General features: G+C 44.0%; 1 protein-coding gene across 5 annotated transcripts in view; it reads left to right on the forward strand.

The window, feature by feature from the left end:
* The window catches only part of LOC121292750 (synaptotagmin-16-like), a 95,073-nt gene that overhangs the window by 34,076 nt on the left and 36,022 nt on the right, over nt 1-24,975 (forward strand). For 4 of the 5 annotated variants that reach the window (XM_041215097.1, XM_041215100.1, XM_041215101.1 and 1 more), the window contains exon 3: nt 7,828-8,532. In XM_041215097.1, the coding sequence (XP_041071031.1) occupies nt 7,911-8,532 (622 nt within the window). In that variant the 5' untranslated portion in view covers nt 7,828-7,910. The remainder of the gene's footprint in view (nt 1-7,827; nt 8,533-24,975) is intronic. The other variant, XM_041215099.1, reaches the window with a different exon arrangement.

The raw sequence follows: 24,975 nt of genomic DNA on the forward strand, positions 1-24,975 counted from the left end.
ATAAAATGCTATTGAAATCTTCATTGACATGCTTTTCTTTCCCTGCTCTGTTCTCCGCACTGGTATACCACTTGCCCTCTAATCATCCTAACAATAGAGAGTTGCCTGAAGGTATTGGCATACACCTTGGATTTTCTGTACTTTAAAATCTGTCTCTGAGGGGCATGATTTCCTTTGTCTTGTTTAAACACCCCCGCTCCCCCCCTCACCCTCTGCTTCCATCCTCAACTTTTGCAACTGGGGACCTAAGGATCTCTTAATCTTTTTCTGTCATGTCAGGCTGTTCCTTCCAATGAACATTTGTGATTCTTACTATGCCAATAATTAAATTTAACTCAAATAACATCCATGCGATATTGCCCACCTCTGCTTTTACCATTGAATCAACGGACTTTTTTAATATCACAACACTAAATATTATACTTCACTCTCAGGGAGCAGAAACACAGACCATTTTAAGTTTTGTTCTGTGATAGGATTTGCAAGCAAATGGGTAATATGAGACTTAAATTTTTTGGATTAAAGCTGCAGGCAAGTCCAGCTCTACATCTTTACATGTAGATCTTCCCATGGCTACTGCATTTAAAAAAAACAAGCAGAAACTATGCTGACCCAGCAGTACTCAGATTCAGAACTTTCAAAGCCCCTTGCACTAGCTTTGGGCCTATAATTTGGTAAACACCTTTGGGTTTTCAGTCCAGTCAATGTAGACTAGAATGAGCATGCAGTTCTTGCTTTTCTTCACTATTGCGCCTCTTGGGGATGGAGGATAAGTCTGCATGAACATTGCAAATACTAACCATTTCTTCCAATTACTGGTACATGAACTCATATATGCTTTCTAAGAGGCTTTGGTCAGCAACAGTATACCTGCACGGAACTAAACATGTAGATGATTCTTTGGAGTTCACTCAGAGATATAGAATTACATACAGTGTACAGTATAGAAACAGACCATTTGACTTACTTGGCCTATACTGATGTTACTGCTGCACCCAAACCCCCTCCCACCCCTCTTCATCTAATCCTATTAGCATAACCTTATATTCCTTTCTCCCACATTGCATTTCTAGCTTCCCCATAAATGGAGCTATACATTTTATGAGATTTGGTTTTATGAGATTTGGTAGGGGATCCCAGGGAACAGAAACATCCATTTTATTTTCCCCTTGTATGATTGGTATAGTTTGCACTCAAATGGTTCCCAGTGCCAGGGTACCGATGCAGTTTTGGACATGTTCCATTGGCTTTCCTGCTCCCAGTTGCAATGTGATTTAACAAAAATCAATTTCTTTCCACTAGTTGCATAAGACTATCGAGTGAGAATGAATGGTTATATCATTCCCTTTCTGTACTCAGCAACAACAACGTTTTCTCTTTGATCTTAGACAACTGAACTTCCTTTTGATACTTGCAACAAATTAATGTGTTTTATATAACTGTAACACAGAAACCATATAATACAGTCATTAAAAGATACTGAGAGCACTCCATGTTCTGCAGGCAGCATTTTTGTTCAAACCTGCGATGTGAACAGGTGAACAGGTCATGTGCTTCCTATATTTAAAAAGAGAGAACAATTCCAGGGAACTACAGACCAATTAGTTTAATGTTGTTGGTAGGAAACATAATAGAATCCTTATTGAAAGGTTAACATGGAAATTGAAAATATAATACAGTGGTCAGCATGGATTTCAAAATGGATGGTCATGCTTGACCAAGCTTATTGAATTGCTTGAAGAAGTAATGGAAAGGGTAGACGAAAGTAATGCAGTAGACATAATGGCCTAAAGTTTTACAGCGGTGGAAGGGCTCTGTGACTTAGCCAAAGTGGCGCTGTAGCTCCCAATCCAGAAATCCCCCACCCATATCCAACACCCACCATTTTCACTGGAGGTGAGGGGTAATGGGGATGGGAGGCATTTCACACGTACACAGTTCACAGAGGCAGTGGCATGTTTAAAAACACAGTTGCCTTCAGTCAGAAGCAACTTTCCTCACCGAGGCATTGGAAAGATGACTCGTGCGGTTCACAAATTTGAGGAAAAGGTCTAAGCCAAGCAGAGCTCTTTGGAGAGGTTAGGTACTCTTTTGGATTTTTTGAGATTAGATGTTAATGTGAGCATAAAATTAAGATATATGGAACTATCACACTACCAGGTTATTTAAATCTCTTCTTTAAATTTAAAAAAAAAGACTTGTATGTTTCAGGTGTAAAAATTGGGCTTAAAATTTCAAAAGCTGTTTGTTGACATAAACCTGAGGGTTATCATTATTGTATTAGTACTGCTTGATTGTTTTCGTAAACTCATTATCACAGTGGGGGGCTGTAAGTTCACAGTTTGATTGACAGCTCAGAGAGGTTACTACGGGATTAGCTGTTTTTTGTGGGGCTATTAATGCAAGTGTTTGTTTTTTCAGGATTAACTTCTTGAAGAGATTTAAACATACTGAATGGGCTTTTTACAAGAAATGTTTTTTTATACATAGTGAAGTCTGTAATAGACACAGAACAATTGTTAACTCCTGTAGGATGGCTCCTGAGGTTTGCCCATGGTGAATACAGAATGAGTAGGCATGGAGGGTATAAGGGCAAAGGGTGGTGGGTGGTGGGGGCATGGGTTGGCATAAATTGGTACTAAGTTGGCATAGGGACTATCAGGAGTCATGGGGATGAGTGGGCAGCATCATTGCTTGACATAAATTGGCATAGGGGCTATAAGTGGCCATGGAGGGTAGGTAGAGGGTTATAGTTTGGCATGGTGTGTATGACGGACTATGGGGGCTGGGTATGGAGCATAGGTTAGCATGGAGGTTATGGGAGGCTATGAAGGTGGTTAGAGGGGCTTGAAGTGTCATGGGTTGGTATGAATGGGGCATGGGGCCAGGGTGTAAGCGCTAGAGGACCTACTTTCATTAACACTGGAACAAAGTCCCATAGCATGGAGCTAGACCTTCTAAACAACCTGCCTTAGCAGTCGGCAACCTCTGTAGCTTCGTCCATACTGTTTCTTGGGGCAGCAGGCCCTACTCCAGCACGCACCTGTCCCCCACACCCACACCCACCCCCCCCACCAAAACCCCAAAATGAAAATCTGGCCGTTCAGGGAAGCTTCTCCTGAGTTGGTTTTGGTGAGTTGGGAATTCTCCCGACCCTGCACCTAACTCGGGAGCAAAAATTCAGGCCAATATATTTGTATTTTCAAAAGGCCTTTGATAAGGTACAGCATAACTAAAGTCAGAACATGCGGAGTCATGTGGGACAGGCAACACAGAGATAGCAAGTTGGCTACAGAGCTGAAAACAGAGAGTCGGGGTTAGAGGTAGTTACTCAAAACTGGCAAAAAGCTGGGAAATGGCATTCCACAGGGATCATTGCAGGGACCACTGTCCTTCACAATTTACATAAACAATGTGGATTCGTAAATCGGAAGTACTATTACAGAATTTGTGGACAAGGCCAGATTGAGGATAATAGTTAATAGTTAATAAATAGTTAATGCAGAGGAGGACTGTGACAACATACAGGAAGACTAATACATTTGCAGAAAGTGGATATACTTTGCAAATGAGCTTGGTTATAGATAATTGTGAAGTGGCACATTTTGATAGAAAGAAATGGGGATCAGGAGCAGAGGGATATTGGGATACAGAGTCAAAAAATTCACTCAAAGTAGCCGAGAAGGTTAATAAAGCCATAAAGGAGCAAACAAAGCAGTGGAGTTCATTTTTAGAGGGATGGAAATGGGAAGTAGAGAAGTCATGTTAAACCTTTTTAGATCACTATTTCACACTTGGGGCTGGATCTTACAGGGCGCCGCAGCCCTTGTGCTCGCTGTTAAGAGGTCCTGGGAGTGGGGTAGAGCACCCACAATCCAGTGGGTTGCCCCAAAGCCATTTAACACTGGGAGCAGTGTTAATCGCTTTAAGGTGAGACTTCCACCTCTTTGTTGGGAAGGTATCTTGCCTTAGAGAGCTGCCGGCCAATCAGATGGCTAGCAGCTCCGTAGTCTCAGCAATGCCAGCAGGAAGAGGTGATCACACCTGGGATTACAGGTGGTTCCATCACGCTGAGGAACCCAGGTAAGTCTGGGATTGGGGGTTTCGACGAGGTGGGTGGAGGCCGGGTTCAAGAGGCCAGGAGGAAGTGTTAAAATAGGAAATGATCCCCGGCGAGGGATGAGGGGCTCTGATGGGGGTCCCGGGGTGCCCACAAAAGAGGTCTCCCACGACCACCCCTACTGCTTGCCGAACAGCAGCCCACCCAGCTTCAGCTGTTGGATCAAGGCATAAGTCTCCTCCTGCTCCAGATAAAATACTGACAGGGGTGGTGGGGGGTTGTGGAGTGTGGGATGAGGCCCTTAAGTGGTCATTAATTAGCTATTAAGGGTCTGAAAAGCCCAAGGGCAGGTGGATAGCCCAACGCCTCACCCCGTCTTTCAAAATTTCAGACGGGTTAGGGGTGGGTTAGGTAATGGGTAAGCCACCTGCTGGATTTAACATGCCACTTCACCTTCAAGGAGATGCATAAAATTCATCCCTTGGAGCACTGTGAACAGTTCTGGTGTCCATATTGTAAAATGGATATGGAGGCACTAAAGAAGGTGCAAAAAGAATTTACCAGAATAAAAGAGGAACTGAGAGTCCATTCTTATCAATAAAAAAATTACAGCCTGGGGGTCTTCTTAATAAGGAGAGACTGAAGGGTGTCCTGATAGTGGCCTTTGAGATTATGTGGGATTTGATAGGGTTGATGTAAAGAAGATGGTTCCACTTATTTGGAGACACCAGAACTGGAGACCATAAATCCAAGCTAGTCACTAATAAATCCAATAGGAAAGCATGACGTTTGTGACCATGAGGAGTTGTTGAGGCAATTAGTATAGATACATTTAAGGCGAAGTTAGATAAACACAAGGGAAGGAAAGGAATATTAGGATATATTGATGAAGTAGATTGAAGAGGATGGAAGGAGGCACCTACATAAATATTGCCATGGGCCAAATGGCCTCTATGCTGTAATTACTACATCAATGGCATATGAGTTGTTTACTGTAGCACAGGCTATCAAATCGTTGCAGCAAATTGAATGTTGTGTCTGGAATGGTTAGGGCAGTGACACCATGTAAAGGCATGGTGTTTTTCTCATGTGGTGGACATCTGTTCTTAGCACTGCTATCAGAAGGAGTGGCAGGGAATGGCAAACACTTCTCCACTGAGTGAGAGGCAGGGGAAATTGGAGAGCCAGTTACCCAAGTTTTCCTCCATGCATATCTTTGTGATCTGCCCTAGAGCAGGATTAACAGAGGACTGGCAAAGGTTCTCCTGACTGGGGAATGGAATTGGTGGAGGTGGGAACAGCAGGTGAGAACTAGGCACCAGGAACTAGGCTGCTGAATCCTCCAATGCTGATAAATTAGATGTAGCCTTGTATAGAAAATATTCCCTTTATACTACTTTCTGTCAACAAAAGGTGATCATAAACTGCAGGGGTTTTAGAAAGTTAAAGTGATGTGTTTTTCTAGTTCATATATGCAATTTTAAGTGGAAAGTGTATATACGGGAACAAAACATGATGGGTTGAATTTTAAATTAAGAAGAAACTGGTGGGATGGTGGTTTAGTCTCAAAAATCTATTTCCTGACCTAAACTCATCTTCAGTCTGACCAATTCCAGCTTTAACAGAGGCTGGATGGTGAGTGGCCACAAACCTGATCCTAGATGCGGATTGGAACTTTAAAGTATGATAATAAGACTGTGAACCTCATTGTTATGTAGGGTTTAAACTTGAATTGTTTGTTGATTGGCTGGATTTCCTGCATATCAGAAAACTCGGCAGCTCTCAAGGGGAGGGCTCGATGCATTCAGGAGGTAAACGTCCTCACGAGTTTATGTCTTGGGTTCAGGTATCTGCCTGAGGAGCAAATGGGAAAATCCCCCCCCACCCCACCCCCCCACCCCTCACCCCTCACCCCACACCCACCGAGGCTTTTGAGCCACCACCATTCCCTAAGACTCTCCAAGTTCTCCCATTTCTTCCAGCCGCCCATTCCTCACCCCCTCATTCAGAATCAGTAGCCTACCTGTCCAACGCCCACTCCTTTCCTACCCTCCGATCTGTGACATCAGTATCACCCAGTGGAGTTAGAATGCAACAGAGTGTGGGGTCACTTCCAAATTCCGGGTTCCCCATAACTTTCACTGCAGGTCAAGTAAGTTAAAATTGTGTCGGATGAGTGGATAGAAGTGAAAATGCTGCCCCTGTAGGAAGTGGCCTCTCATCTCACACATTTGTTTATGACTACGGCATTTTCTGTGAACTAAGATTAATAACATAGCCCAGACTGAAAAATTCTGAAATAAGTGCATTGGTTCTTTTATCACAAATGGCCAAAAGATATCTCAGCTCCTTCATAAAGTTAGGAATAACTTGCCATCTCAAATGTGGAGAGTCTGAGTAACCACATTCTTATGTAAAGTACTATTCACAAAGTAAATCTTTACCAGTCATTTTAATAACTAATATCTTAAGAAAATAAACTCTGTTTTCATGATTCTGGGAGCTGCACTTTTTTAAGTCTGTACAAAAATAATGCTGCCATTTTATATCATCGTATAACAGAACCCAGTGGCATTCTCAAAATACGAAGCAAGTTCATGACCTTAGCTAAGGTTGTTTTTGGTGCCTGACCCATTACAGATTTGGCTAAAGAGCATTTTGTAATTAAGAGCATTGATATTCTTTCTTTGTTCTCTCTGAGAAATTACAATCACTTCTCTGAACATCCTATAAAGTAAGTAACAAAATGAAATGTGGTCAAGGACAATTTTGGGATCTGCTGCTTAGTCTCTACTGCTTGTCCCATTACCACTCAGTGTAGGGCTACCATGTAACACACACATACATATAAGGTACTGGAGAGCTACCACCAGCTGTGGAACTAACCAGAAAGTCAACATCTGCAGAAAAACAGGAGGAAATGCAATAAAAAGGAAGGGAGTTGTTTGGGGAACAAATGAAATAAATGATTGGCTTCTTGACAGCCTATAGAGAATTTAAAAGTCAGCGTTGTTCCTACAACTTACCTTTCTTCAATTAGAAATACAAAACTTGGATTTTTGTTGAGTCTTTAACTTAGAAAAAAGCCCCAAGATGCTTCATAGAAACTATGTGCGGTGGTGGCCAAGTGCTTAGTCATGGAGTTGTGTTTTGAGAAGTGTTCTCATGGAGAAGAGGGAGGTGGACACACAAAGGATTTTGTGAAGGGAATTCTGAAGTGGATCCGAGGCAACTGGACATAAATGGTGGGGCAAAGGTATGTAAAGTTATTTTGTTGCATTTAAAATTACTTTGCCACACCCTTTTGATGGCTGTGCCTTGGTTAGCAGAATGTATTACAGGTGTGGGACTGAACTTCATTCCTGCTCAACGCTCCCTTCAATGTCGAACAGTTATGTTAAGTCCTGGAGCCAATGTTTTAATTCTTATGATAACTTAAACCAACTGCCTTGTGTAAAAATTAGTGCTTTAGAATCATATTTTAGTCGCATTTCCAGAGCTTCCTGTTATTTTCCGCTTAGAAAATGATGTGAATTATATAAACCTCAAATTAATGTCATTGATTTTTCTCTAGATGGACCTTAAGTTGGCATATTTTGATGTGTACCTCTTTGCTCCTGATTGTGGTTGTTGATTGCTGTGGGTTGGCTTTTCTTATTTCTCTTTCGGCCTGGTGTTCTATAGCAGTGCTTTTCGCCACTTTGCCGGAGCAGTGGCTGCTTCTTGGGAGTGACCGATTTTAATTGATTATGATCCTTATTCTATAGCTCACAACAACCTAACTGTGGCATGTTGACAAATTAAAACATCTGGACCACTTAATGATCAAGTGTTGTGCATTCCATTATTCATGGCTTCTGAAGAAATTCCGAAGAAGGGTCCGTTCACACAGTCCTTCTCTGTTTGGATGTCGCAGATATCTGAATCAGTCCAACAAACTGGGAGCTCCATTTCCAACACCTTTCTAAATCTTCGACAAGGTGCATCTAATCAAGCACCAAACTCTGAGGTGTCAAACTCCTCAACAAAAGCAGAGCAAGAGGATCAGAAGCAAGACCGAGCCCTGAAAACAGATTCAGTTTTGGGTGATGATTCTCTGGGCAAAAAATACACAGAAGGTGATTTAGAGACAGCAACTGTTGAAAGATTGGAACCTTTGGAATATCAAGCTGCTGAAGTGGGATTCCATCATGATGAAGGTGCAATTCATAGACTTCGGTTTGATGCTCATGATTTACAAGAAGAAGACTTAGGACAAGACACCTCAGCTTCATATAATGGGATAGATTCAGAACGTGCAACTGTCGTAAAAGCCATTATATATAGCAATGAGGATTTTTATGATGATGAATCTTTAAATTATCTGACTGCTATTCCTGAAGAAACAGAAGACTTGAATAATCAGGTCGGACCTGACCCCAATGTGAAGTGTGAAGCAGATTATGAGAAAACTGATACGAAACTTCAGGCAGGTAAGAAGAGAAGGAAAAGCTCCTACATAAAGCATCATAATTTGTGAATAAATTACATTTTCTTATACCTTTGTATTTTTTATTAATTCATTCCATCTCAGATATTGGGGTTTTCTTCACCCAGTTTGGATGATTTTAGGATGATGGAACGTATTTTAAATATTCATGTAATTTGTAATTGGTCATAATGTACTGAATTATATTTTGTTTTGTACAGATTTTAATCTAGATTAGGTATTTAAAATGCAACTAACATTAAATGGTAAGTGTGGTGAAGTGAAAGATAATGAATTGTTATGGAAATTTTTGTCCTAAGCCTAAATACTGTCAAATTTTGGAAGATGCATTGGGAGATGGTGAAATCATTTAGGGTGCAAATTTTGTTGACCTTGTATCTTGACCACCATCCAAAATTTTTAAGTTTCTGTTTCTGAATTATTTGTCCTAGGTTTTATAAATAGTTAAGAAAAAGGTTCAGTTATGGTCACGGGGCTTCCTAACTGTAATGGGAAGTACCTGCTTCACATCCTCAGTTCCATTATCACCTGCCAACTGAGTAATATCATGCCAACCTTTTTAGCTTCCTACTGTTTCCTGCACTAGGCTCAGGGAGGGAAACAGGCTTGATAACTCCCAGAACAAACAAGTCCTAAAGATTAACGCAAAGGTTAGTTGTTTTTGGCTGAATTCTGATTTTGATGTAGTCAATCTTTGAAATAACACTTAACCTTTCCTTAACAGTGCATAGGGTCTATCAGCCCATTGTTTTCTGTCCCAGGGCAGTTTCTAACTCAAGTCTCACACGCATGAGATTCTCGAGCCACTTAATAGTCAAGAGTGGCTGAGGTCATTTTCCATTGACTTCCCCAAGTTTTCGTTTTGCACAGGTGTACCTTCCCCTAAGTGGGCTACATCCAAGGCCAAAGAGCCCAACCTACCGTTTATGTTGTGGGAGTGGCTACTTGCACCCATTTGATGCAAGTACCTCCAGTGAACGTCATCCCATTATTTTAGAGAACATGGGGGTGACTTTAGTCTTTGACAGTAAACACAGAGTGGCCTGATAGCAAATGGTCTCCCTATTTTATACTGCATCCAATTTTCTTGTCCATTGCTACCAAGTCCCTCTAAGCCCCCTTCTTAATATTGGACAAGACCAATTTCACCTCCCATATTCTAGTTTCCACTTCCTGTGGAGTCAGGTTCAAGTCCTTCACATTTTGACTCTATAGCAGAAATGCTACCACTGAGCCAAAGGCGCACTCTTTAGCACACAAGTAATAAAATATAATTACTGAGCTTGGTCCCTGCATATCCATTCAGCATTATTTTAATGCCAGTGATAGTGTATTAAAATTAAATGGGCTTCCGCTCACACGAATAACTCCAATTAGAAAATGCAGTCTAATTTTGTCACCTTTCTTTTGTTCAAGTGATGCTCTAACCAGTTCGAAAGGACATTGTTTTCCCTTCACTGTAATATTTTTAAGAGTTGGAGCTGTCAAACAAAGTGTTGTTGCAAACCTAACCTGCAGATTATCCGTAAATCATTGATGGGTTTCCTCTGTTAATACAATGCAGCTAACCTATGCTCTTTACCCTTTGGAGCTTTATGGCCCATGATCATTTATGATTTTTGGACTGATTGTTGTTTGACTTTTGCTAATTGCTTTTGTGGGCTGTGCTTTAATACTTTTTTTTCGATAACATTTTACAGTGTAAAACACATTCAAGTACAGCAAGCTCTCAAGGAAATTTAGTACTCAGAGTTCCTGTGAGTGAATATATAATGATCAGATTCCTGAAAGCTGACCGTTGCCTCAGAGTATCTACATCAAGCAGTTTGACATCCTACCTTAGGTTTGAGCAATATTGCTCAAATTATATTGGCTCTGTCTGATTTTGTGGGTTCACCTTCATTTACATGTTATTAATGAGTCCTTAGCCCATATTTGTCGGATTGCTGGGAGCTCAGCCATAGGCTGTGTATTATCAGGGTCAACTGGCTTGATAATGAGCCTAATTGACCCTTAATTATTCATTTAGATATGGTGGATGCCAATTTTGGCACCTGCATACTATCTGGGTATAGAATTCCAAAGATTCACAATCTTTGAGTGAAGAAATGTCCCCTGATCTCTACAGTGGGGCTCATGGATAGGAAGATTGCATGTAAGCTGTCCTTAAAGCTAAGTAGGGATATAATACGGGGATCAATATGTTTGGTAAACCTGATGGATGGATAATAAATGCAATCTATTGTTAAGTGATGGAGAGATGCAACACTGCAACCCTCTTAGTTTGAAGGCCAGTGAAGTGGATACAATGCAGAGAAACTTGGAAGTATTTGTGATGCTTCTTGCTCATTGAACAGTCTCGTGCCATTCAGGATGGATGCAGAAGAAAGGAACAGAAGGCAAAACTAATAGTTACTAGCACTAAAAGTGCAGTCCTGTACAGGTGTCATAGCATCATAGGCCTTTAGGGCACACAAGGAGGCCATTTGGTCCATCATGTGTGTTCTGGCCAAACAAAAGCTATCCAGCCTCATCACACTTTTCAGCTCTTGGTCCATAGCCTTGTAGGTTACGGTACTGCAGGTGAATATCCAAGTACTCTTTAAGTGCAATGCGGTTATTTTGCCTCTACCATCCTTTCAGGTAATAAGCCCCAGACCCCACCACCTTGGGTGTAAAAAAATTCTCTTCACCTCAACTCTAATTCTTCTGTCAATTACTTCAAATCTATGCTCCCTGGTTATTGACCACTCTGCTAAAGGAAATAGGTCTTGCTCATCCACTCTATCCAGGCCCCTCATAATTATACACCTCAATTAAATCTTCAGCCAGCTGCCTCTGTTCCAAAGAAAACAACCCCAGCCTCCCAAACTTTCCTTATAGCTAAAATTCCCCATTCTTGGCAACATCCTTGTAAATCTCCTCTGTATCCTCTCTAGTGTGAACACATCCTGTAATGTGGTGACCAGACTGTACATGCTACTCTAGCCGGGGTCTAACTGTTGTCTTATACATTTCTAGTATAACTTCCATACCCTTGTATTACCTTAGCTAATAAAAACAGTATCTCATATGCTGCCTAAACCACCTTATCTACTTGTCCTGCTACCTTCTACCTTCAAGGATCTATGGACATGCAATCCAAGATTCCTCTGTTCCTCTACACTTTTTAAGCTATTATTTATTATGTATTCCCTTGCCTTGTTTTCATTCCTCAAATGCATAATCACATACTTTTCTCCAGATTCATTTGCATTTGCCACTTTTATGTCCACCTGACCAGTCTATTGATATTCACCTGCATTCTAAAGTTTTTTTAACTCACTGTCAATTTTTATATTATTTGCAAACTTCTTAATTATGATATATACCATGAAAAATAGGGAACTCAGTTTTGAGCCCGGCAGAACGCCATAGGAAACAGCCATCCAGTCTCAAAAACACCTGATAATGCTTCGCTTCCTATCACTAAACCAATCTTGTATCCAGCTTACCATTATCCCTTTGATCCCGTGGGCTTTTACTTTTCTGAACAGGCTGTCAGGTGGGACCTTGTCAAAAGCCTTGCTAAGGTCCATGTAATCTGCATCAAATGTACTAATCTTAATGATCCTCCTTGCTACCCCCTCAAAACATTCTATCAATTTGATCAGACATAACCTTCCCTTAACAAATCCATGCTGTTTATGATTATCACTTAGAAAGACGCGGATTAAAGAATACTGTCCCTTAAATCAGGAAGCATAGCTCTGCATATGGCTGTCCGCTGAGCTGGAGTTTGTGCACCAGGTAAATGCGCCTCCATCTGTCAGTATAGTGGGAGTGTGCTGACAAGTGGATGCAGTTTGTCTTTGGCCTGTTTGGCATCCCTCCACAATTCCTGTCTTCTTTCTCCCAACCAAATGAGTAAAGAAGTATTCACATTGAGAAACTGTCCCAATACTGTAGATGTACCAAAGAAAATGTGGCACTGCAAGGATGTTTCTACTAAACCCTCGACCAATTGAGTGGAAACAGTAAAGGACCAAAAAAGTGCAAAATAAAATTCAAAACTCATTTCAGAGCACTGCTAAAGTCTTACTATGGGACTCTTATTAATGTACTTTGGTAAACAGCACATCTTGATAGTCTTTGATGGCCATTTTATTTGGGTAGATGGATGAATAATGAACTAGTGTAAATGCTTCAGAATTGCATGGGCATCCAAAAGATGTCATTGGGACTTAACTACAAACTGGTGAGCACATCTGGGGCAGAATTTTGCCCTTGGCGGGAGTGCTCAGAGGGGGCGGGCCAGAGCAGTTGGGAAGCCGACTGCCACCCACGATCACCACTGGACCATGATTTCATGCTGGCGGGCCAGTTAAGGCCCACCCAGCATGAAATGCGAAAGGCAGCACCGAGCGCCGCAAGTACGGGGGTCTAGGGGAGGAGGGCGAGAGGGCCCAGTGCGAACTTTGCGCGTGCGTGCTGGTGAGCGCTTCATAATCTACCCGCGGATCAGAGCTGCCTCAGGGAGATGAAGACATATGAAAAACATAAATAAATAAAAATGTAATGAAACAGCTCCTCTCATGGGACTCTGTCACATGAGCAGACGCAAGTTATTAATGAAAAAAATTAAAAGTCTTTACTTTACTTTTATTTGCTTTTGGAAACCTCATCCTGCCCATGGATGAGGTTTCCAAAAAAATGCAAAGGCCACTTGGCCTTTTCGCCTGCCTTTCAACCGTTAGGTTAGACGAGCAGCGAAAAATTTAACTTAATGGATTACTTAACGGCATTAACAGTCCTTTTAATTGTCGGCTTGGCCGACGTCAACGTGCGTTATTTCACGCTTGAGTGGGTCAGGCGCCCGCCCACCCAACAAAAATTTCTGTCCCTGGTACTGGCATAAAAACCTGATTAGGAAACTGGATGGGCAGAAATTTTCGCTTGGCAGGTGGGCGCATGTCCGACCCGCTCGAGCGTGAAATGGCGTGTGGTTGGCTTCGACTGAGTGTGCCGATGTCAACGCACAGTCGTGCGATAATTCGGTCAACGGGTGCACGCTGGAGCTGGCAGCGTGCCCGCTGACAATTAAAAGGACCGTTAAGGCCATTAAGTTATCAATTAAATTAAAGTTTTTGCTGCCCATCCAACCTAATGGTTGGGGGGCAGGCGAAAAGGCCAAGTGGCCTTTGCCTCTTTTTGGAAACATCATCCACGGACGGGATGAGGTTTCCTAAAGCAGGTAAGAATAAAATAAAACTTTAATTTTTCATGAATAACGTGTCCCTGCTCATGTGACAGAGTCACTGAGGGGACATGTTTCATTACATTTTTTTTAAAGGCAGCTCTCAGGGAGGTTATGAAGCGCTCACTCACGCCCATGTGTGAAGTCTGCACCTGGCCCTCTCACCTTCCTCCCCCCACCATGGGCAGAGCTCAGCGCTGCGGCTTGCATTCCACGCTGGGTGGGCCTTAATTGGCTCGCCAGCGTGAGATCGCGGCGTGGTGCCCATCGCTGGTGGTGGTTGGCTTCCCGACTGCCCAGCCCACCCCCCCCACCCCACCGAGCACTTCCGCCAATGGCAAAATTCTACCTTGGATGTATTGCGAAATGGCCAGGTATTTAGTGTAACAGATCTTTGCCCATTCTTCTGAACAGTTATACCCACTTTACATCCATTAATACGGAGTAATTGATTGAAAAATTTCTCGGTGTACTTTGGAAGTTTGAACTTGTGGATGCTCATTCAAAGTCAGAATTACCATGACACCAGTTTGGGAGTACAATGAATTATGTGTCTTTGAGTCCAAAGCATATGATGATTTACTGATGGCTACAGCCATCTCTCTTTATTAGATTATTCACCAATATGCAAGTTAAATTTAACTTGAATTTGGATGCACATGAGTGGAATCCTGACTGGAAAGCAAGATGGAGTGATCAGTATAACTCTGCTGTATTGGGCAATGTCATTCCAAGTAGATAATAAAACAGAAAAAGCTGGAAAAACTCAGCAGGTCTGACAGCATCTGTGGAGAGAGAAACAGAGTTAACGTTTCGAGTCTGTATGACCCTTCAGAACCAAGTTTCAGATTTCCAGCATCCGCAGTATTTTGTGTTTACTCCAAGTAGATGCTGGTCTCAAAGCAGTTCATTCAGTACTAGGGCACTTTATGTTATTTTGTGCATTACCTCCTTTAGAAATGATCTTGGTTGTCATTGTGACCTGACACTGATATAATTTTACTTCATAAACTGAGAGAAAATTGGAAGTGAGATTGAACATTTTTCTGTGGCTTGGGGATTATTCATCAAGTACCAGGAACTGGGTACTTTGATCACATTAAAATAGATTTTGGTGATTTATAGCTTTATTTTTCATTCTATTTGTAGTTAAGAACAGTGGCTTGTGATCCCACCTGAAAGTATTACCCCTGAAATATATTCTATCATGTTTGTTGTTTATTGCACATCCAATCACATTTTGGGATCGAGGTTGGGATTAGGGTAAAATTTCTTGAATAGCGATGCAATGAGGGTGGAAAAGGACAATTGAGATGAAAGCAGTGAAACAAAATACTGGCACTGTTAAGTGTATGTACAGATAAACAAGGGCTGAATTTTACAAGGGGGCTCGTCTTCCCGTTACAAAAGTCGGTCATGAACCAACCGACCGACTGGAAAAAAAAAAGGCCACCCCACAGGGATAATACATAGCGAGTGGCCTAAACAAGGAAAGAGTGGGACTTCCACCCCTCAATGGCAGGAGGTCTTGCCCTTGAGAGCTGCCAGCCAACCTGATTGGCCGGTAGCTCTAGCAGTCCCAGCAGTGCCAGAATTCAGTAGTGGATGCTGCCGGCACTGTGAGCAGGCCCACTGTTCTGACCCAGCAGTTGTTAAAACTGAGTTATTTAAAAATCCCAGAGGGAAACCTTAAAAAAATGTCATAACCTATATTTTTACTTTTGTATGTTTGCGATGCAACTCTAAATTCAGGAATCAGGCCACCAGTTCTCGAGAGGTTTTATATTAAACTAAATGAAACATTTTATTAATTTACACAAGTTAACTATGTACACACGGCTACAAATTACTACTATCGTAACTTTTAACAAATTCCCAAACTAATCTCCATTAAGGCAACAGCAACCCATAGGTTTAACTAGATACCAGGCAAAGCATTTTCACCTTATGAATTCAAAATGAGGTCCTTTCACTTTGGTTCCTGTGGAGACAGTTGTAGGCTTACAGCTACTTTGATCTTACATTGTCTCTGCCCGCGCACACAAAACTGCTATCGGTTATATCCAGCACATCTCATTGAATGTAAATTCTCATTGTATCACTAGCCTCTTTGAACTCCACCCCTTCTAACAATAAAGCCCCTTTCATTATACCAATTTTATTAGTAATATACACATATGCTTAGTCTCTGCTAGCTAGGTGCCAGATTTCACCCCACTTCTTGAATGCTGTATTCAAAAAATGCAATTACCTCTCTTACATCTCAAAACTAGTACACTTAAAAGCACCCAGACTAGTTAGCTTTAATCCAATTAAGACACAGCCACAGACTAAACCTCTATTTTAAAAGAAAAATATTTTCCAGTAACATATACATTAATAGCTTCATGAGACCCACTAAGAAGAGAGCAATGGGTTCCATGGGACCCAAACTCAGGTTAAGTCTTGAATTTTTGGGAAGGATTGGCTTGGGCACCCTAGGGAGGGTGTTGGGTGCTTAGGTTTTGGAGGCCAGGTGGGGGGACACAAAGTTGGGGGGTGGGGGCATCATCTTGGGGGGAATGGCCCTGATGCACACAGGGCTCCCTCCATATGAGGCACTCTCCCTTTGCTTTCCCACTTTTTCATCTCAGATGGTAAAAAAGTGAGCCCCCCATCTTGCCTGCCTGCCAGCCAATGCTGACCACATAATTGCATGGGCAGCATGACATTCAGGTCAATTGACTTGTAAACAAGCTCAGTTGCCCATTAATGATTTTTTTGTCAAATGTTGGGTGGGCTGTCAGTTTTGGTAACCATCCTATATCGTATTTTGGGAAACCAGTGTGGTGGCACCGAGTTTGCAGCCCTACGTTATCAGGTTAGGTTTTATTCATGTGCAGGACAGCAGCTGTCCCACTTTGCAAACATAAAACCCTGGGCCAAGTTTCAAAAATGTAAAATAGAAGAAAAAGATATAACTTGGCCTTGGGTCTCCACTTAGTAGCAATCACTGTTAGTTTGTTATTTTTCCTCTCTTCAACTATATGGCTGCGATTCACACCATTCAGCACTTGCATTACACTGGATGTTTTGCTCAATAGAACACAATGAACTATGACCTGAGCCAATTTAAACAAGTGAGAAAACTGCCAAAATCAGGTCTTGTTCAATACAAAATTTGAACCACACATATGAGACAACATAAAATTTAACAACCACATTGTTTTCTAGCAAATCAAATAATTGTGTAGCCCTCCCCCCTTCCTCGGGCTATTTTCAGATATTCATCATTTGATTTGAAGATGCTCCATGGCCAGAACTGCTGAGGAAAAGCTGGCTACAGGACCAACTGGATGTGACCCCTGGATCATGATGGATGCTTCCAGTAGGCTACAAGGCTTTTCTCTTAAGTTCCAACATCTGATGGATTCCTTCCCTTTGTTACTTGCAAGTGAGAACATGCCATGGGGAGTGTGGAGCGGGTGCAGACCCGATTCCCACCCGCGATCAGGTCTGTGCCGCCATTTTACATGAGTGGGCCAATTAAGGCCTGCCCAGCGTGAATCGTGGCTCTTGAGGACAGCGGGAGTGGGCGGGTGGCAGCGGAACTGCAATGACCACCGGGTCCAATAGCGACCCTGCGGCCTGTTTTAAAAAAGCTGCTGCAGCCTTTCCCAGGCTGTGAATCACGGCCAGTGGAAGGGCTCCCTAGAGCGCTGCTGGTGAGCAGACCAGGCAGGAGGGTAGGGCAGGGGGGCACTGTGCCCCTCGTTTTTCTGACGATTGCCTTGCTGCCCTCCCTGAGAAGATGGCAGCACGGCGGGAGGTGCTTGTACCCCAGGACAGGAGGAAGAGGCCCCCCCTCCAGATGACCAAGTGTGCCTGGGTGGAGGTGGTGGAGATGGTGAGCTCCCACGACATGGTGCAGCGCGCCTGGGACCAGTGTCACAAGCACTTCAACAACCTGTTGTGCTCAGGAAGGGTGAGTACCATGTTGGCATTGGTCACTTAACCCTGGCGTTAGTCACAATAAGAGGTTGTGGTGGAAGAATTAATCCAGGTTGGTCTTTTGGTTAAAGCTGGTTTATTTTCAAAACAAGTCCTCAATGCTGATAGCTTCCACACAAAGTGTTCAGTCTGTACCTTTTTATTCTATGCAGATGGGATAATTAATGCCCTTCACCTGTTTAACTAGTAATTGGTTTTAACAAGGTGATTGCCATATTAACACTGACACACCCCCTCCCCCCACCAGTCTGAGTGTAGTGACTGCATTGAATCATTGACGACATGTGTCCTTCGCTGAGTGGGTCAGCAGATTTTGCCCATGCCTAGGTCACCCTGAGAAGGTGGTGAAGAGATGGGTTCTGCACCCGCAGCATGTGGCACACTGAGACCCTCATTACTGTTTTGGGGGCAACCTGGAGGAGCTGCATCTGGGCGCAGTGCTGGAACTCCAGGACATGTCAAAGTCAGGGTGATGACATGCTGGGAGGGGAGCTTCAAGATGGCGTGGCACTGATCGATCTGCTGTCCTCTGCGTTCCATCTGCTTGCGCCTCCTTGTTATGGAGGGTTAGACCGTGTGGTGCCTAATGTGATTTAGGCAGCATTTGGCCAAAGAGGGTGAGGGTGTAGGGTGCAGGCCTGGCATCTTTGTGTGAGTGTTCGGCAGCAGTGGGTTGAGGATACACTGGAGCCCTGCAATGTCCCACTCTGGTTGGGGGTGGGCCGTCCGTGAAGGGAGTCCAGGTACAAGTTGCACTAATCAATGCTCTTCTCTCCTTTTCAGGAGAAGAATACACATAATGCCACCGAGCGGGTGAGGACTGGCGGTGGCCAGGTGCAGTTAGCCATTCTCAGCCGCTTCGAGCAGGAGGCCCTAGATTTGGAGAGGCGCCATGCGCCCAGGTCTACTGGTGGCAGTGAGGCTGGGGTGCCAGGGGCAGGTATGTTTGCCCAGCAGTGAGATCACCATTGTTCTCCCAACAGCCATGGCAATGCTGAATGTTCAGTGATTGAAGTTTGCAACATGGCTTGACCATTGCTTATGGAAGGATGAGCGCATAATGATCCGGGGGACAGGGATGCATATTGACATTGTCTCCATGTTAACTGATCCAATGTCCTTGTTCTTCCTTCCAGCATCAGTGGAGCAGGGCTGGGAGGAGGAGCAACAGAGGCCCCCCTCTCACACCTGAGGGCCCTGAAGTCTCACCAGCGTCACAGCATCTCTGCGCCAGGCAGGTACCAGTGCAGATACTGGCACCTTGGTGGGAAATAGATCATCGGCTAGTGTCTCCGGGCACAGCGGTGAGGGCACTTCATAGTTGCTGGAGGAGCTGGCAGAGACAGAGTGCCCATGGTGCCAATAGTCGGAGGACTGCAGAGACCAGGCACATGCTCAGTCGATGCCCGATGATGTGCCTCTGGAGTCGTCCGCGATGCAGCAAATGCAGGAAATGCAGCCGAGTGTGCGGGAGCATTTGGTGGAGATTCATAAGGCAATGCTTGGCTTGGTGTCCATGGTAGAGACGTCTACGCGGACTATCGCCGAAGCAATGAGCCTCATGGCCAAGTGCCTTGCGTCCTCCATGGAGAGAGTGGCGACTCTCATGGAGAGGCTCCTCCAGGAGACCCATCAGGGTTTCCTCGGGATGCATTCGGACCAGCAAGCCTTCACATCGGCATTGACCTCAGCTGGTCACTGCCAATGTGGGAGATGGTCTGGGCACCAAATTTCCCAGCTCGGTCCCCATCCATCCACGGTGAGCAGGGAAGTCCAAAGTGACCTCACGTCAGCGCAGCAGCTGCCTATCATCTCTGCGGGCAGCTCCCATGGCGCTCTGGATGAGGATGGCAGCTCCTCCGCCCCTCTGCCAGTGACCGTTGCATCCGGTGAGGCTGCGATGACTGGGGAGATGCCAGTTGTGGAACTGGCAGCTCCCTCCCAGGTGGGGCCAGCACAGGCTCCACGGGTCAGAGGACGACTGCTAAGGTCATTGGGACCAACAGGACAGCAGAGTGAGCAGGCTGTCTCAGATACCACTCCCAGCGAGAGGTCAGCACCAAGATGTAGCACCCGAAAACATAAACATAAGACACCTTAGGCACACCACTGGTTTATCACTGGTGCTTTTTGTGTTAGCCTGCAATGAGATCTTTAAGAGTTGGTGTGGTTTTTAACACCTTTATCATTTAGTTTCACTAAGATCCTTTGGTTGTAATATTAAATTCATACATGTCACCATGGCTGAGGGTGCCTCTTTTCTTCTGCAGGTAGATGGTTTCCAAAAAGGTTCTGAGTGATTTGCGGGACAATCAGCTGTATCGACAAGGCCCTTAGTTAATGTTCCTAACCAGGCAGATTTTGCACTTAGAATCACAGAATCTCACAGTGCAGAAGAGGATCTTCAGCCCATCGAGTCTGCACCGACACGTGAGAAACACCTGACCTACCTACTTAATCCCATTTACCAGCACTTGGCCTGTAGCCTTGAATGTTATGACGTGTGAAGTGCTCATCCAGGTACTTTTTAAAGGATGTGAGGCAACTCGCCTCTACCACCCTCCCAGGCAGCGCATTCTAGACCATCACCACCCTCAGGGTAAAAAGGTTTTTCCTCACATCCCCCCTAAACCTCCTGCCCCTCACCTTGAATTTATGTCGCCTTGTGACTGATCCTTCAACCAAGGGGAACGACTGCTCCCTATCCACCCTGTCCTTGCTCCTCATAATCTTGTACACCTCGATCAGGTCACCTTTCAGTCTTCTCTGCTGCAACAAAAACAACCCAAGTCTATCCAACCTCTCTTCATAACTTAAATGTTTCATCCCAGGCAACATCCTGGTGAATCTCCTCTGCATCCCCTCCAGTGCAATCACATCCTTCCTGCACATAGTACTCCAGCTGTGGCCTCACCAAGGTTCTATACAACTCCAACATGACCTCCCCACTTTTGTAATCTATGCCTCGATTGATAAAGGTAAGTGTCCCATATGCCTTTTTCACCATCCCACTAACATGCCCCTCTGCCTTCGGAGATCTATGGACACACACGCTAAGGTCCCTTTGTTCCTCAGAACTTCCTAATGTCATGCCGTTCATTGAATACTTCCCTTGTCAAATTACTCCTTCCAAAGTGTATCACCTCACACTTTTCAGGGTTAAATTCCATCTGTCACTTATCTGCCCATTTGACCATCCTGTCTATATCTTTCTGTAGCCCAAGGCACTCAACCTCACTGTTAACCACCCAGCCAATCTTTGTGTTATCTGCAAACTTACTAATTCTACCCCCACATAGTCATCTATGTTGTTTATATAAATGACAAATAATAGGGGACCCAGCATAGATCCCTGTGGTACGCCACTGGACACTGGCTTCCAGTCACTAAAGCAGCCTTCTGTCATCACCCTCTGCCTCCAATAACTAAGCCAATTTTGAATCCAACTTATCAAATTATCCTGTATCCCATGTGCCTTTGCCTTCTTTATAAGTCTCCCATGTGGGACCTTGTCAAAGGCTTTGCTGAAACCCATATAAACTACATCAACTGCACTACCCTCATCTACACACCTGGTCATCACCTCAAGAAATTCAATCAAGTTTGTTCGGCATGACCTCCCTCTGACAAAGCCATGTTGACTATCCCTGATCAAACCTTGCCTCTCCAAGTGGAGATAGATTCTCTCCTTCAGAATTTTCTCCAATAGTTTTCCTACCACTGACTTGAGACTCACTGACCTGTAGTTCCCTAGCTTATCTTCACAACCCTTCTTAAATAGCACAACCACATTAGCTGTTCTCCAGTCCTCTGGCACCTCCCCCGTGACCAGAGAGGAATTAAAAATTTGGGTCAGAGCCCCTGCGATCTCCTCCTTGCCTCCCTCAGCAGTCTGGGACACAAATCATCCGGATCTGGAGATTTGTCCACTTTTAAGCCTGCCAACACCTCCAATACCTTGTCACTTCCTCTATCAATTTGCTTAAGAACCTCGCAGTCTCTCTCCCCGAGTTCGATACTTTCATCCCCATTCTCTTAGGTGAAGACGGATGTGAAGTATTCATTCAACACTCTAGTGATGTCATCTGGCTTCACCCATAGATTGCACCCTTGGTCCCTTATGGACCCAACTCTTTCCCTGGTTATCCTCTTCCCATTGATATACTTAGAGAATATCTTGGGATTTTTCCTACTTTTACCAGCCAGAGCTTTCTCGTATCCCCCCTTTGCTCTCCTAATTGATTTCTTAAACTCCACCTGCACTTTCTGTACTCCACTAATGCCTCTGCTGATTTGCTTCCCTTGTACCTGCTAAAAGCCTCTCTTTTCCTTCTCATCATTACCTGAATATCTCTGGTCATCCATGGTTCTCTGGGCTAGTTACTCCTACCTATCACCCTAAAGGGAACATATTGAGCCTGTACCCACCCCATTTTGTTTTTGAATGCCCCCCACTGCTCCTCTGTAGATATCCCCACAAGTAGCTGTTCCCAGTCAAGCTTGGCCAGATCCAGCCTTATTTTACTAAAATCCACTCTCCCCCAATCCAAAGCATTTTTTGCAACTCGTCTATTTCTTTGTCCATAATAAACTTAAGCTGGACCATGTTGTGGTCCCTATCACTATAATGCTCACCCACCACAACCTCAGCCACCTGTCTGGCTTCATTCCCCAGAATTAGGTCCAGCAATGCGCCGTCCCTTGTTGGACCCTCTACATATTGACCTAAAAAGTTCTCCTGTACACATTTCAAGAAAACCACTCCATCCAAGCCCTTAACATTATGTCTATCCCAATTAATGTTGGGAAAGTTGAAATCACCTAATATAATTACCCTATTATTATTGCTTTTACACTCCACCGCAAATTGTGCACATATTTGCTCCTCAATTTCCCACTGACTATCTGGGGGTCTATAATAAACACCTAACAATGTGGCTGTCCCTTTTTTATTCCTGAGCTCTACCCACAAAGCTTCATTCAAAGCCTCCTCCAAGATATCATTTCTCCTTCCTGCAGTAACTGACTCCTTAACTAATAATACAATGCCTCCTCCTCTTTTACCCCCTCCTCTGTCTCACCTGATGTGCTGGAATGTTGAGCTGCCAATGCAACAGTGTCACATGAGCTGGGACATGTCAATGAACTTTTCAAAATTTTTTATTTAATTAATAAACCCTACATGAAACCTCATCCTACCTGTGGATGAGGTTTCATGAAAACTGCGAAGGCTGCCTGGGCTCTTCACCTGCCCACCAACCTTAAGGTTGGACGGGCAGCATTCTTAACAAATTTAATTACTTTCTTAATGGACTTAATAGGCCTCTGATAGTTCGGTGTGTGCGCAGCCGACTCGGCTACACGCCCGCCGAACTGAAAATCTAAATGACACGCGGTGATGTCGGGACACCTGCCCGACAACACTATGCATCATTTTATGCGTTGGTGAGCGGGCCCCGCCCACGCTCACCAACTGGAAAATTCTTCCCCATGTTTCTCCCTTTTAATGCAAATTCCATTGTTCCCATACCTTTTTGAAACGTTACTATTCACATAATATAAATCTTTCATAGTAATAAATTTATCAGTAACCTTTGGGAAAAACAAACACACTGTTTGCCTTGGCTTCTTGTGGCTAGGTGTAACATCTTACCATCTCTTTGAAATTCAAACTAATCTAATTTATCTAAAAATGCAAATGTTCCTTACACCTCACATTCTAAAACTTCAGCCATGTTTATGTGTTTAGCATTTCAAACCTAGCTTCCCTTTCGAAACCCTACTATTATCCCACTTTCACAATGAATCACAATAATATTATGAAAATTATTATATTTTCACGACACTCACACACACCCTCACATCTCCATCTGGCCTCATCACCTCTGGAGACTGACTCCTCAGCCCTCACCATCTTGAGGCCACTTGCACAGATCAACATGTGTCCCACACACACACACCCTGGGAAACACCCTTCCCAAGTACAACCCTCACCCTGCAACCTCTTCCCTTGCCTGAGGCCACTTCTCCTCCTTCTCCAAGCAAGCTCTAGCCTTGCAGCCATTGAAAAGCCAACCTGTGCCTTACGCTTGGTTTGGTAGGTATAAACCTGCCTGTAAGCTCCCCCTAAATATCATGTGGTGCTGCCTGTGAAGCCTGGCGCTGATGACCACGAGTGCTGCGTGAAGCAAGGTAGGCAAACAAGTCTCGAATTCCCGAGTGAAGTGCAGCCCGCCAGTTGCACGTCGCTCATGTACAGTTGTGAAACATGTTGGGCGTGCAATCACGCCGATGTGCCCAGATGATCCAGCATGGGGGCTGGCTCCGGAAAGCAGGGCTTATAATGAGATACTAAGATATTGAAATTAGGTTCCCGACATAAAGCAGTGGAAGACACAGTCCGCCATTGACGGGTGGAGTGGATGATTGCAAACTGGTTTCATGATGGCGCAAAAACAATTCTTGGTCTTCCCGCCATATTCTCCTCCTCCTCCTCCTCCTCCTCCTCTCTCTCTCCGCCCCCCCCCCCCCCCCCCCCCCCCCCCCCCCCCTTGCCATGATGCCCAACGCCAACAGGGCTGGAAAATTCCGGCCAATGTTGTTATAGGCCCTGAGTAATCAGCAAACATTTTAAACCCTCTTTTTAATGGGTTTCATTTGCATCAGCAAAATACTTGCAGGGTTTTGTTTATAAGTGAAGATACCAAAGACAGGTCAACAGTGTCATCTGTAAATTTACCAATGGTTCTTCTGTTTACTGATGCTGTCAACATAAACCAATGCTCCAGAATATAACAGACCAAAAGTGTAGGCCTTTCTTCATCAGTACTTTTCCAATGCTTTTATAACCGGAACAAAATTGATTAAAATGGTATTTGTAGATGCACTAAGTAACAGGTGTACCACTAAATCAGCCATTGTCATTTACTGTGTACTTGGCAGGCTGGTCACTTGGGTTACACAGCAAATTACAGGAATTACAAGCCAGGATTACAAAATATACTGAGACCTCTTTTTTGCTGTCCTTTTGTTCTCTTGCCTGCCTCTAAAGCTGAAAAAGAGACTGACCTTGGTGTCTACTGGGAGCACTGCAACAAGGAGGTGGATGAGCTAGTACAGCACAAGTGGAATAAGAAAGTACTGAGGGGAAGAAAACAAATCTGTTCAAAGAACAGTTGCAGGAAACCAGTAGGGATTCAT

Source organism: Carcharodon carcharias, chromosome 20 (assembly GCF_017639515.1).
Source record: "Carcharodon carcharias isolate sCarCar2 chromosome 20, sCarCar2.pri, whole genome shotgun sequence".
NCBI lineage: Eukaryota > Metazoa > Chordata > Chondrichthyes > Lamniformes > Lamnidae > Carcharodon > Carcharodon carcharias.